Source organism: Sphaerodactylus townsendi, linkage group LG02 (assembly GCF_021028975.2).
Source record: "Sphaerodactylus townsendi isolate TG3544 linkage group LG02, MPM_Stown_v2.3, whole genome shotgun sequence".
Lineage (NCBI taxonomy): Eukaryota > Metazoa > Chordata > Lepidosauria > Squamata > Sphaerodactylidae > Sphaerodactylus > Sphaerodactylus townsendi.
Window position 1 is genome coordinate 20971986 of NC_059426.1, and position 13140 is coordinate 20985125.

A 13140-nucleotide genomic window follows, 5' to 3' on the forward strand; every position below is an offset into this window, starting at 1 on the left:
CCTACAGACAAAATAAAACAAGACAAGAAAGCTCCTGGCTACAAGATGATGAGAAAGTCCAATAGCCTTTTTATTCAGGAACCAGAGGAAGTCTCTTCGGGTAATCAAGAGAGGCTGGATAATACCGGTAGTTCTAAGAAGCCAAACCTCTGAGCATATTTTAGAAAAGATCCCCAGCCTTGATGTCCTCATTTATCTGATCTCTTAGCCCACAGCTGGTGCTTGTTATTAGCCATTGCCATTAACCACCCTCAGGTGTTTTCATTCTAGGAAATAACCTCCTTGTGGCAATGCCACAACTGGTAGTGCTCGAGGCTGCCATGCAACTCCTACATACAAGTACTCACTACACTTAGTCAATTTAGGCCAGCCCTTGTTCTGGACAGTAGCACTGCATCATCTGCAAATAAAAGGAGCGGGAGAGGCCTATTGCCACAACTGGGACAATGCGAGTTAACAGTTCTCAAATCCAGAGAAAAATAATCAATGAAAAGACTGAATAAGAGAGGAGCCGAAACACAGCCTTGTTTAACACCTTTGGTAGATGAATTTTTGGTGTTAGTTTACCTGATGGAGCACATCTCACTTGGCAAGTGATATTAGTATATAAGGCTTTGACAAGGGCAAGAAGTCTGCCATCTATACCTGACTTCAAAAGTTTATCCCAAAGGAGTTCTCTATTCACAGAATCAAATGCCCCCCTGAGATCCAGAAAGGCAACATCTAAGGTGGATTTGCCACTTGTAACATATTTAGATATGATTATATTTAGAAGGATGGCATGATCTAGGGTAGATTTCCCTTTTGTAAACCCATTTTGTTCCAGACCAATAATCTTGTTTTCTTTGACCCAGGAAACTAGTTTATTCAAAAGGTATTTACCATAGAGTTTCCCAGATATTGACGACAGACTTAAAGGTCTATAATTGGATGGAATAATAGGTTCCTCCTTTTTATAGATGGGAACAAGGATAGCATTGGTCCAAGAAGTAGGATATTAATTAAATTATTCACAATAGGGAAGCCAGGAGGGGTGCCCACCAGTCAATAAAGCATTTACATAATTCAGGCGGGAGAACGTCTGGATCAGGGGCCTTTCTCAACTTGAGCTGTTCTTCTAGAGTTCTAATCTCAGTTTCAGAAACAGGGACCCAACTGAGAAAGTATCAATTTATGATTGTATTGATTGGATATATACTTGGGTGCTGTGTGGTTTCCGGGCTATATGGCCGTGTTCTAGCAGCATTCTCTCCTGACGTTTCGCCTGCATCTGTGGCTGGCATCTTCAGATCCTCTGAAGATGCCAGCCACAGATGCAGGCGAAACGTCAGGAGAGAATGCTGCTAGAACATGGCCATACAGCTCGGAAACCACACAGCACCCAAGTGATTCCGGGCGTGAAAGCCTTCGACAATACATGGATATATACTGTTGGCCTCTTTGTGCTGTGAAGAACAGGGATACCAATACTTTAATTAACAGCTATGTCTGCTGTGCAACATAAAATAGAAATGAAGTAGAAAAAGAAGAAGAGTTTGGATTTATACCCCATGTCAAGCGCAAGGAATCTCAAAGCAATTTACAAATCCCTCCACTTCTTCTCCCCACAACAGATACCCTGTGAGGTAGGTGGGGCTGAGATAATTTGGAGAGAACTGTGACTAGCCCAAGGGCACCAGCAAGCTTCATGTGCAGAAGTGGGAAAACAAACCTGGTTCACCAGATTAGAGTCCACTGCCCTTAACCCCTACACCACACTGGTGCTCTCAGAGATGCTCAGAGATCTTACTTACAAGAGACTGTAAGAACCAGAAATAAGCACTCTAACCTGGACTGCTTTGCAGTTGCATTCCGTGGAAATAGCTCCCGCTGTGACAATTGCGTTGGGTATAGGAGCTGTAGTTCTTTCAAAAATATGTATGTAAGACAAGGGTATCATTAATTCATGGCTGGCAACCTGTTCGTTTTGAAAACAAAATATACCACCATATTAGGAATTACAGCAGTCTCAAACTGAAAAGGAGGATAACATTTGCAATTACAGTAAAGTAAATAAATAAGTAAACTTGTTAGAAAATCTGTGGTCTCCCTCAAGGATGTAGGTGGGGGGGGGGTTCTTGGGTTCAACCCCCCATTATATGTCCGAAGCTCCGCCCCTGTTTGTGTTTTTTAATTGTTTAGTGTTTTTGGGAAACTCTCCTGATGATACCACCCAGGTTTGGTGAGGTTTGGTTCAGGGGGTCCAAAGTTATGGACTCCCAAAGGGGGTGCCCCCATCCCCCATAGTTTCCAATGGGAGCTAATAGAAGATGGGGGCTACACCTTTGAGGGTCCATAACTCTGGACCCCTTGAACCAAACTTCACCAAACCTGGGAGGTATCATCAGGTTAGTCTCTTACTGATACCACCCAGGCTTTGTGAAGGTTGGCCTAGGGGATCCAAAGCTATGGACTCCCAAAGGGGGTGCCCCCATCCCCCATTGTTTCCAATGGGAGCTAATTGAAGATGGGGGCTACACTTTTGAGGGTCCATAACTTTGGACCCCCTGAACCAAACTTCACCAAACTGGGGTGGTATCATTAGGAGAGCCTCCTAACAATGCCTTGAAAGTTTGGTGCTGCTAGCATAACAATTGCACCCCTGACAGCAGGCACCCCCCAAATTTCCCCAGATTCTCCTTTTAAATCCACCCCCTTTGGTAAGGATTTAAGGGGAGAATCTGAGGTCCCCAATTTAAACATTGAAGGTGATGCTGTTTCAGGGTGGGGGAGAATCCACCCCAAAACAGCATCACTTACAATGTTGTTTTAACTGGGGACCCCAGATTCTCTCACCTCAGGAGCCCCACCTCTGAGCAGCCCAGGACAAAGAGGAACCTCTGTTAACCCCTGTTAAGCCCCACCTCCCAGCAGTCTCAGCTCCCAGTAGCCTTACAAGGAGAAAAAGAGATAACCCCTGCAAACCCCTGTTAAAATACACTGTTTTAAAAGATGTGGCTATGAGAAAAGCCCTCCAAAATGAACACCAGAGCTGACTCTGCTCTTCCTGGCCCAGTCTTCTTCTCCACTGCTTCTCCTCTCTGCTGGTTCCAGTTTCTTTGCCAGAAGCAGTCCTAAGTAGCCATCTCGCCCTCAGATGAGGGAACAATGAGCTATTCAGTCACAACTGGTACCAAAGCTACTGAAGAGGAGAGGGTTCTTTTATTCCCCTTGTCTGACTTGGCAGAATCCTAAGGAATCCATTCCTGAGGGCATCCTCTAGTCTCGTGGCCCTCTCTTGGCTGGTTTTGAGGTGAGGAGCCCACAAGCCTTGCAGGAGGCAGGGATAGGACCTTCCCCCAGGCACATAAGCCATCTTGTGTAGCCATCACTTTGGGCTACATTTCCCACTCTTCTTAAACAAAGCCAGGTTTTGGGACTCCATACCAAATATGATCTGAAATTTCTCTCTCAATGAGTAGATGCAAATCCACAAGTCCTCACTCTGCAGCACCAGAAGAACTGAGAGATGAGTGTGCTTCCCCTTCCTGTCACATGACTGACTAGGTAGGAAAAACCAGCTATGACTCGTAGCAGGGAGGGTGAAGGGCACTCAGATGAGCAGTTCTTTCCAGAAAAGCTTCCTAATCAGATCTCTGTGGCAGGTCTGTGTTTCAGTTACATTTACATAAGTCCAATTGGAACATACGCAGAGGTGGGATCCAGCTGGTTCACACCGGTTCTGCAGAACTGCTAGCTAGTGTTTCATTTAATTTGCCGAAGCAGTTGTTAATCCCACCACTGATTGGAAAATTGCCCTGCACACTTCTTGCCTGGCTGGCAGATCCTGCGGGGTGTCTTCCCGTGGCTGGGCTGGGAGACTCAGCATTGCCAGAACTTTGTTAAAGTAACTGGAACTCAACTTGGTATTTATGTCTCCACAATTAGCAAACCGTTCAAATTATGGTGAGTCTCTATTTTATTCTACACAGTTTCCCAGCATCTACAGGGCATCTCTGCATATCACTATTTTCTAATTTGCCCCTCCCTTTATCCCTCTCTTCCCCTCCCAAAAGATATTCCCTCCAAACTGTACCCCAGTGTCCTCAGAGCTTGCATGCAAATGAGCCTTCTTCTCATTCACCCATCGTCTGCTCCCAGGGGAGCATGATTAACAGGCAAGGAAGGGCTGAGAAAGCAAGGAATGAACACCACTGAGAATGTGCAGAGTAAATTTCCACGTGGCTGGTGTTTGTTTCTGCATTGTTGGGGGCTCGGAAATAGCAAAGTCTCTGGCACATTGGAGCAACGGTGAGTTCTGTTTTTTCTTTTCATTTCTTCAGTAACTGCTGAGCAGAGTTCCCATTAAAATAAGCATGCCTGTGAGTCTTTGTGTTTTGGGGAGAGCATGCTCAAGCTGAAACAGTTGGGGTTGCCGTGATTATCTGACCGGTCTGATATATTTTGATTTGGTTCATATTTGTCTGGTCTTCTAACGTGGACACACAGGGTGGGTGGCATGGCTGGGTGGGTGGGGGCAAAATTTGAGAGCTTGCCCCAGGCATGATTTCCCTGTGGGGTGGGAGCAGGGGGAAGGTTCTTTCCGACTCTTTGCTAATTCACTGCCTTTTGCTATTGAGTGTGGGATGTGTGATTGTTGTGTTCAGACATGTGGCCAGGGGCTTCAGCTGTGTTGTACTGGTGATTTTGGAGTGACAGTGCAAAAATCAGGAGGATCCATGGGGATCCGTCTTTTCCAATCAGGTTCTTGTACTACTGCAGTGCCACAGAGCATGGGATATGTGATTGTTGTGTTCAGACATGTTGCCTGGGGTTTGAGCTGTGATGTGCTGGTGATTTTGGGCTGACCAAGTGCAAAAATCAGGAGGATCCATGAGAATCCATGTGTTTTAACCACATTTTTGTGTCACTGTGGTGCCACGGAGCATGGGATGCAGGATTATTGTGTTCAGACGTGTTCAGAGGTATGAGCTGTGATGTGCAGGTGATTTGGGGGTGACCAAGTGCAAAAATCAGGAGGATCCATGAGAATCCATGTGTTTTAACCACATTTTTGTGTCACTGTGGTGCCACGGAGCATGGGATGCAGGATTATTGTGTTCAGACGTGTTCAGAGGTATGAGCTGTGATGTGCTGGTGATTTTGGGCTGACCAAGTGCAAAAATCATGAGGATCCGTGTTTTTCAAGCAGGTTTTTTCATTAATATTTTAAAACTCTTTCTTATAACATGATCTAGTTTTGGGTACCTCTTTTATTGTTCTTATTTAAGTATTAAGTGTTATTTAAGTAGTAAACTACCTTTCAGTATTTTTTTTTTTTAATACTTAAAACGGTCATTAGGGCTGCAAACCGGTCGTTAAATTATTTGAATCCCACCACTGAACATACACCTAAAATTGTACTGGCAATTATCATTCTGTATCTCTATTTTGTACTGTATATAAGAATTGGATGTTAATCCTACCTGTAACACCCTCGTGTAAAGCCCTTGTCCCAGTTCAGATCCACCACAGTGCACCAACACGGAGCCATCCACATAGATGTTCACCAGAGACGCAGCCTATGGAGAAATAAAAAAAACCAGATGTAATTAATAACTACCCTACTAATATTATATCAGTGCTTTACAATTTGATGTTCAAAACTTGGTGAAAAGTGCCATCGAGTCACAGTCAACTTATGATAACCCCATAGGGGTTTCAAGGCAAGATATGAACAGAGGTGGTTTGCCACTTGCTGCCACTGCGTAGCAACCCTAGATTTCCTTGGCAGCCTCCTGTCTAAATTCTAACTAGGACCAACCCTGTTAAGTTTCTGAGATCCAGTAAGACTGGGCTAGCCTAGGCCAGCTAGATTAGGATGGGAGCAAAGGTACACATTATGTACTTAAAGCAAAATGACACCTTGTTCAAAGAGAGAAACTGGCAGCCTGTCAGAACTGGCAGGTTGCTAACAAGGAAGGGACCAAGTGGAATATGCCATATGCTGTAGGTACAAGCTCCCAGTTCCTAATTTAAAAGGGATTTCAGGTAAGGGAGAACTGATGTTATTCAGTAATAATGGTTGGCAGATTTGTCTCTGCATCTCCATTGGCGCCAAAATCATAAATAACCAGCAAAGCAGCAACCAGTACTGCTTTAAAAGATGCCAAAAAACAGCTAAGGGAAACCCCAGTGACATCCCAGAGACTCAAAATGGCTTCAAAATTATTTTCCAGAGCCCCAGCATGCAATTCTCCAAGGGCCCAGGAGAAAGAAACAGAATAGGGAAAACCCTTGCCAGCCACTTCTAACTGACCTTCTGCAAAAGAAAAACATCGAGGTGAGTTAAAAGCTATGAAAGATAAGCAGCGAAGAGGGTCATACTGGAGGAGATAGGAGACAGTCCAGTGGAAAGGAGGACAAATAGTATTGTGGTTGGAGTCTGCTACAGATCTTGTGAACAGTGTGAGGAAGTGGATGCTGCCCTCTTTCAGAAGTTGTACAGAATATCCGGGCAACACAACCTTGTGGTTACGGAAGACTTAAATTTCCCTAATGTGTTCTGGGAGAAAGTATCCACAGTCACGCAACCTCCTGACCTGCCTGCCTGACAACTTCTTTTTTCAAATGGTGGAGGAAGCTACAAGGGGTTCAACCATACTTGATTTAATATTAACAAATAGACTACAATTGGTAGATGGGGTGAATTGGCCAATTGGCAACCTGTTAGCAACCTGCCAATTGTTAGCAACCTGCCAATTGGCCAATTGGCCATGCTGGCAGGGGCTGATGGGAATTGTAGTCCATGAACATCTGGAGAGCCACAGGTTGCAGACCCCTGCCCTAAGGGAAGTGAATACATATTCCTAGAATTTATTTTGCAGTGGGAGACCAAAAAACTTTATAGCTGGACATGTATGTTAGATTTTGGCAGGGCAGACTTTAATTAATTCAGAGGCATTATATGGGAACCATTCTATGGGAAAAATTTTGGAAGGGAAGGAGCATGTGAAGGATGGGGTCCCCTAAAAGAAGAGCTCCCAAGAGCTCAAGTCACCTCTGTTCCAACAAGACAGAAACATGGCAGGAGATATCAGAAGCCAATGTTAACCAACAGAGAATTCCATGATGAGTTAAGGAAGAAAAAGGAAATGTTCAAGAAATGGAAGCAAGGTCTTAACTTTAAAGAGTATCTGTGGATTGCTTGGCACTGTAGGTCAGGCCACTGGAGAGGCCAAAGCTCAGAGTGGGCTGAGGCTGGTCAAGGAGGCTCGGTTCAACAATAAAAGCTTTTTCTGGAATGTGCCAGGCAAATGCAAGGTAAAATAAGTGATGGGCTCACTGTTGGGTGAAAGTGGAAAAATTCTGGCAGAGGGGAGAGAAAGCAGAAAGGCTCAATGCCTATTTTGCCCCCAGATTCCCACCCCCCCCTGTGAAAAACAGAACATAGAAGGTAGTAGGCAAACCACCCTAGCTGCTAGTTGACATGCAATGAAGAAAAGAAGTGGGCAGCCAATCACCCCAAAACACACCAACAACTGTATATATAATAGCAAGGTCTATAATATCCTTATCAATGCATGCAAATATCCATACAATATACATTCAAACCATCATACATCATTAAGCAAATGTGCATATCAATAAATAAAGTTGTCTACTTATACTCTCTACAAGGTTGTTGTGTCATTTTATTTTACGATTGTTTGGATAGTTCCATAGGCTTTCTTACAACCACTGATTCAATGAATGAGCGTTTTTATGAATGACTATGTATTCCTTCCATGGTGCATGGCATTTGGTGCACCGCAAGATTCCAAACTTTGACACACAATTGTAATCCGTGGAAATATTTTGTAATTGATAATCCCAAATGAATGTGTCGATGATGTTGTTTTCCATGAACAACCGGCAATAGGTCCACCGGAAACTGTCTCCACAAACTGCAACCTGTTCACGATCATGGCAGGGGGGAGACCGAGTAAGAGAAAAGGTTCATTCATAGACCATGTTGATATAATCTCATTCGGTTTGCTAGTTGACATGGACAGAGAAATTGTTGAGAGATACCTGGCTGAATTGGATGTATGAAAATCCTCCTAGACAAGATGGTATGCACCCAAGCACACTCAAAGAAGTTTTGGGAGAGCTTGCAGAGCCATTGTCTAGCACCGTGAAGACCTCTTGGAGCCCAGGAGATGTCACAAGACTGGAGGATTGCAAATGCTATCCCAATCTTCAAAAAAGGGAGGAGGGATGACCCAGGCAACTAACATCCCATTAAGCGTCTATTAAAGGATCAGCATATTTTTTTCGAGGCGTCTTGGTGACCCTAACTAATATGGCATAGAGATTAAAAGCTATGATCCGGAAAGGTCCTGGAGGACTAAGGCAAATCAGCATTTCAATTGTCCATCTAATACTGGGATAATGACATGAAGCACCATGCAGGGCTATTTCAGGATTACTGAGTTTATTTATTTGTTTATTCAGACTCTGATTTTCTCCCCACAAAGCATACTTTTAAACATTACTGACTGACAGTCCTTTCTCTCAGCAAGGAAGTCATGTCCTCTATTACTTTCAAAGTGCAAAAAAGAGAGCAAACCTTAAAGAATAAACCTCCAACTACATTTTCAGCCAGCTAACCATGAAGGCAAATTGAATAAACAAAACAAATTAAACTTCTTGTTCATCACTTCTCTTCCAGATTAGATTTCATTCTGGAGCAATCTATCACAACAGGAATGAAGGTAGGAAGTAGTAAAATTTGCCTTTCAACAGATTCCCCCCAACTCAACCCCAATGATTTTAGTGGGTCTTAATCATAACCAAAGTAGCTATACTAAGAAGCATGATTTGTTTGTTTTGGCTTTTAGAAGAGGAGGTTGCTAGAATATGGTGTGCCCCTGTGTGCTGGTTGATAGGCTGGGCCTGGCAACCTTATTTTAGAGAATTAAAATTCACCTGATGGTAAAATGTCTTAGTGCCTCCATTTGAAAACATCATGGGAATAATTGCAATTCCTTTCTTCTTCCAGTAGCTTGTTTTGTTAAATTCTTCTATTGCTCTGCTTTTGTTGTAGTAATCAGACCGCTTCAAGCATTCTTTCCAGCATACAATCAGATTCTGGGGATCAATCTCTTGTTTGAAGGGAGTGGTAGTAGCCGTTTTGTACATGTTCATCTCCCGGACCTTCACAAGGACACATACAAGATATTGTCATTTCATTTGTTCAGCACTGCCTGTTTATATGTTTATATTATTTTCTGTAGCAAAACACACCTTTCAAATGGTTTTATATCCATGCCTTCAGTTAGAAGAATTAGTTAAGGATCAGAACAGACGATGGATTATAGTCAAAGGGAAAATACATGGTTTCAAATAACAATAATGACTATATGCTCCGAATAAAAAACAGAAAAGGTTTTCGGAGAAACAGTTTGGTAGACTTCAAAGTTTTATTTTCAGGAGACACTCTAATTATGGGAGATTGTAATATGGATTTAAGGGAAAATGAAATATTTAAAAAATGGAATATATCTAATATGTATAGTGAACTACATGTACCTCATCAACCAACCTACTACTCTAATAGACATTAAAAATTACATATATTGATTATATATTTGTAAAAAATCAGGGCAATTTGCACAGTATAAAAATAGAAACTCATAAAGAATGGATTTCAGACCATGCTCTATTGGTTGCCATGTTTAGGGTGGAAGGAGAAGAAAAACAATACAGATGGAGGTATAAAAATATAGTATGGAAAAATGAAAAAGAAAGAAAAGAATTACAAGAAAAATAAGGCATTACTTTCTAGAAAATAAAGGAACGATAACAGATGAAATTCTTTGGGATGCATCTAAAGCAGTAAGAGGCTGGAGTTAGAAAGAAAAGTGTAGAAAGAAAAGTGATATTAAAATGGTATGGAACACCAAAACAATTATATGGAGTTAGAAAGAAAAGTGATATTAAAATGGTATGGAACACCAAAACAATTAGCATATATGATAAAGGGACTTAGACCCAAATGTTGGCGCTGTGGGGACCAGGAGGCACACTACAGTCATATGTGGATTGAATGTAAAAAGGTGAAAAGAAAAGGAGAAACTGGTGAAGATTAATATTGATTTAAACAATGACTTAATGTTTATGGGAGTAATGGATGATGGATGGGTGGACAAAAATACAGTTGAATGTATAAAATAATGATTAGAGCAGCACATGCAATAAAAGCGTTGGATTAGAAAGAAAAGAAAAAATGGACAATCCAGAAATGGCTGGAATATATTTGGGAACAAGTGACACTGGATATTGTCGATATAATATAAAAAAAATGAACTGTGGCAAGAGAAACAGAGCGAAATTTTGAAGATATGGACAATATATGTGGACTGGATGAAAGAAGCTGGAGTCAAGGAAGAAATATGGGAGAAGAGACAACAAAGAATGAACTTACTACTGTTCGGTTAAAACAAAACTGTAAAGAAGATATTATAGGGGGAGGGATCAAAAGGGAAAAATGAATTGTTTGAAAATGTAAGACAAAGTGTACAAATATATAATGGAAAATTCAAGCTATACAATTAAAAAATTAAAAATATATATATCCATGCCTTCATTATATGCATTCCTGTATCATGCATTTGATTCAGTTTGTAATTTACTTGTGTAGTATATTATGCAGTAGTACCTTTCAATAAACCGGTTAATTCATATCAGTAACATTTTGGAGGCTACATCTTCCCACCAACAGTCACATTTGCTCTGGGGTGATAAGAACCCATAGAAACAGAAGTCTCCTGCTTCAAGGGGATTGAGTGCAGGAAAGAAAATATTTGAGGCCCCTTCTGCGCATGCAGAACAATGCACTTTCAATCCAGTTTCAATGCCTTTTGAAGCTGGATTTTATTGTACGGGATAGCAAAATCCACTTTCTAACAACTGTGAAAGTGGAGTGAATGTGAATTATTCTGCATGTGCGGAAGGGACCTCAGTCTCCTCTGGCCATGATTTATTCCTGCAAATGCCCTCTGGCCAGACCATCCTTAATTCCCTAATTGGGTCCCAAAATTGCAAGGAAGAGTGGCTGGGAAAGAATGCCTCAGGAACAGGGGTGGAGGTGGGATTTGCATAGGGAAATTAGTAGGTATATCCTCGCCAACTAATTCTCCTTTGCAAGCGCCCAGTCATCCCAGAATTTGTGAGTTTGAGAATAAGCATTTATTAAACATGCAGCTTCACCACAAATTAAACAAGAACAGCCGCAACTTGACTTATCAATCCTGTATTTACCGTGACATGAGGCAAGCCAAGTTCATCTGCGACAGCCTCAACCCAGACTTCTGCAGCAAAGCCAGTTTGTGGGAAACCAAATCCTCGAAATGCGGTATTTGATGGCAAATTAGTCTTGCAGGCACGTCCGCGACATCGGAAGTTGGGGATATCATAAGCGTTAAAACTTTTTAGCACCACATATTCTATTACCTAATGCATTAGGATAGATGACAAATTGATAATCATGAGTTCTGTTCTGAATGGATTCTGCAAAGAAGTGTAAAAGAAGGACTTGGTGGGTGAAAGTTTTACAGGTCTGGTTTAATTAGTCTTTAGGGAAGACAAAAAACCCTAATCCGAACAGTGCCATCTGGAGAAGAATTATGACCTTCTAAATTCATTGAAGTAAACGATCTTAGAACAGTGTGATTCTGCTTTGGATGACACTGTATAGTAAGTGTTGCTGTTGTACGGTGGCCCAGGTTGCATATGTTTCTACTATGAGCTTAATAGGTGGCAAAGACAATAAACCATTCTCTTGGACCTGAGAACTCCACCTCCAGATAATAATACTGATATACCTTACAGACTTGCCATTAGGATTAAATCACAATAATGTTCTCTAATGCACTCTGGTCTCCTTCACACTGAGTGTACATTCCCTTTAGGTTGGATTTTCAGTTACACACACCTTTCCCCCTCTTCGGTACTCATTGTACTTTCATATCAGAGAATCTCTGAGTAGTGTATTGACCCAAAGCAGTAGAAAGCACTCAAAGTGTGACCTGGGTGGATTCTGCACAAACCTGGGGAGCAGCGGGGTACCAGTGTACATGACATCAGCGCACCCCGGGGCCTTTCGCAAACCTTTATGCACACAGCCCTGGAGCCACCATGGAGGCGCCTTTGGACGGAGGACGCAGGCAACCAAATGGAGGTTGCCTGAAAATAACAAGGATGCGGTGAGTGGGCAAAATGGCCAATTGGTTTGACTAGGTACAATTCACAGGAAGGTAATGTCCTGTGTAAAAGAAGATGATAAAGAAAAAGTGGGAAACCCCCCACTACAAAGCAAACATACACAGGGTAAGTAGAGCATGCATAAATGGCCTAAAGCATGACAAAAAGTTGACGATTAAGAAGTCCTTTTCAACAGCTCTCAAGCTAAGGAAATCTATATACCTAATACTTAAAGTTTATACTGCTTGAAGAAGAAGAAGAAGAAGAAGAAGAAGAAGAAGAAGAAGAAGAAGAAGAAGAAGAAGAAGAAGAAGAAGAAGAAGAACAACAACAACAACAACAACAACAACAACAACAACAACAACAACAACAACAACAAGGAGAAAAGGAGGAGAAGAGAAGAAGAGGAGAAGTAGTAGTTTGGATTTATATGCCCCCCCTTTCTCTCCTGTAAGGAGACTCGAAGGGGCTTACAATCTCCTTTCCCTTCCCCTTTCCCATAACAAACACCTTGGGAGGTGGGTGGGGCTGAGAGAGCTCCAAAGAACTGTGACTAGCCCAAGTTCACCCAGCTGGCATGTGCTGGAGTGCACAACCTAATCTGGTTCACCAGATAAGCCTCCACAACTCAAGTGGCAGAGTGGGGAATCAAACCCAGTTCTCCAGATTAGAGTGCACCAGCTCCTAACCACTATACCATGCTGTTACCTAATAGACTAAGAATTGTTCTGGAAGGAGGTATGTAAATCACAGGCGTGTTCCTGCTCCAACATGTAAAACCCAAGAATTTCCTCCTCCCCCAACTGTGAGGACCAAATACATTTTTATCTAATTTTTCTAGTTGTGAATGTTCGGCTACTTTGTAAGAAATTTACTGTAATGGTTTGTTTCTTCATGACAAATTTACTGTAATTT

General features: G+C 42.1%; 1 protein-coding gene across 1 annotated transcript in view; it reads right to left on the minus strand.

The window, feature by feature from the left end:
- The window catches only part of LOC125427247 (aldehyde oxidase 3-like), a 78890-nt gene that overhangs the window by 14561 nt on the left and 51189 nt on the right, over positions 1-13140 (minus strand). Inside the window, exons 25-28 of the mRNA XM_048486427.1 lie at positions 11284-11475; positions 8950-9177; positions 5466-5561; positions 1829-1957 (exon numbers count right to left, since the gene is read on the minus strand). Of these exons, the coding sequence (XP_048342384.1) occupies positions 1829-1957; positions 5466-5561; positions 8950-9177; positions 11284-11475 (645 nt within the window). The remainder of the gene's footprint in view (positions 1-1828; positions 1958-5465; positions 5562-8949; positions 9178-11283; positions 11476-13140) is intronic.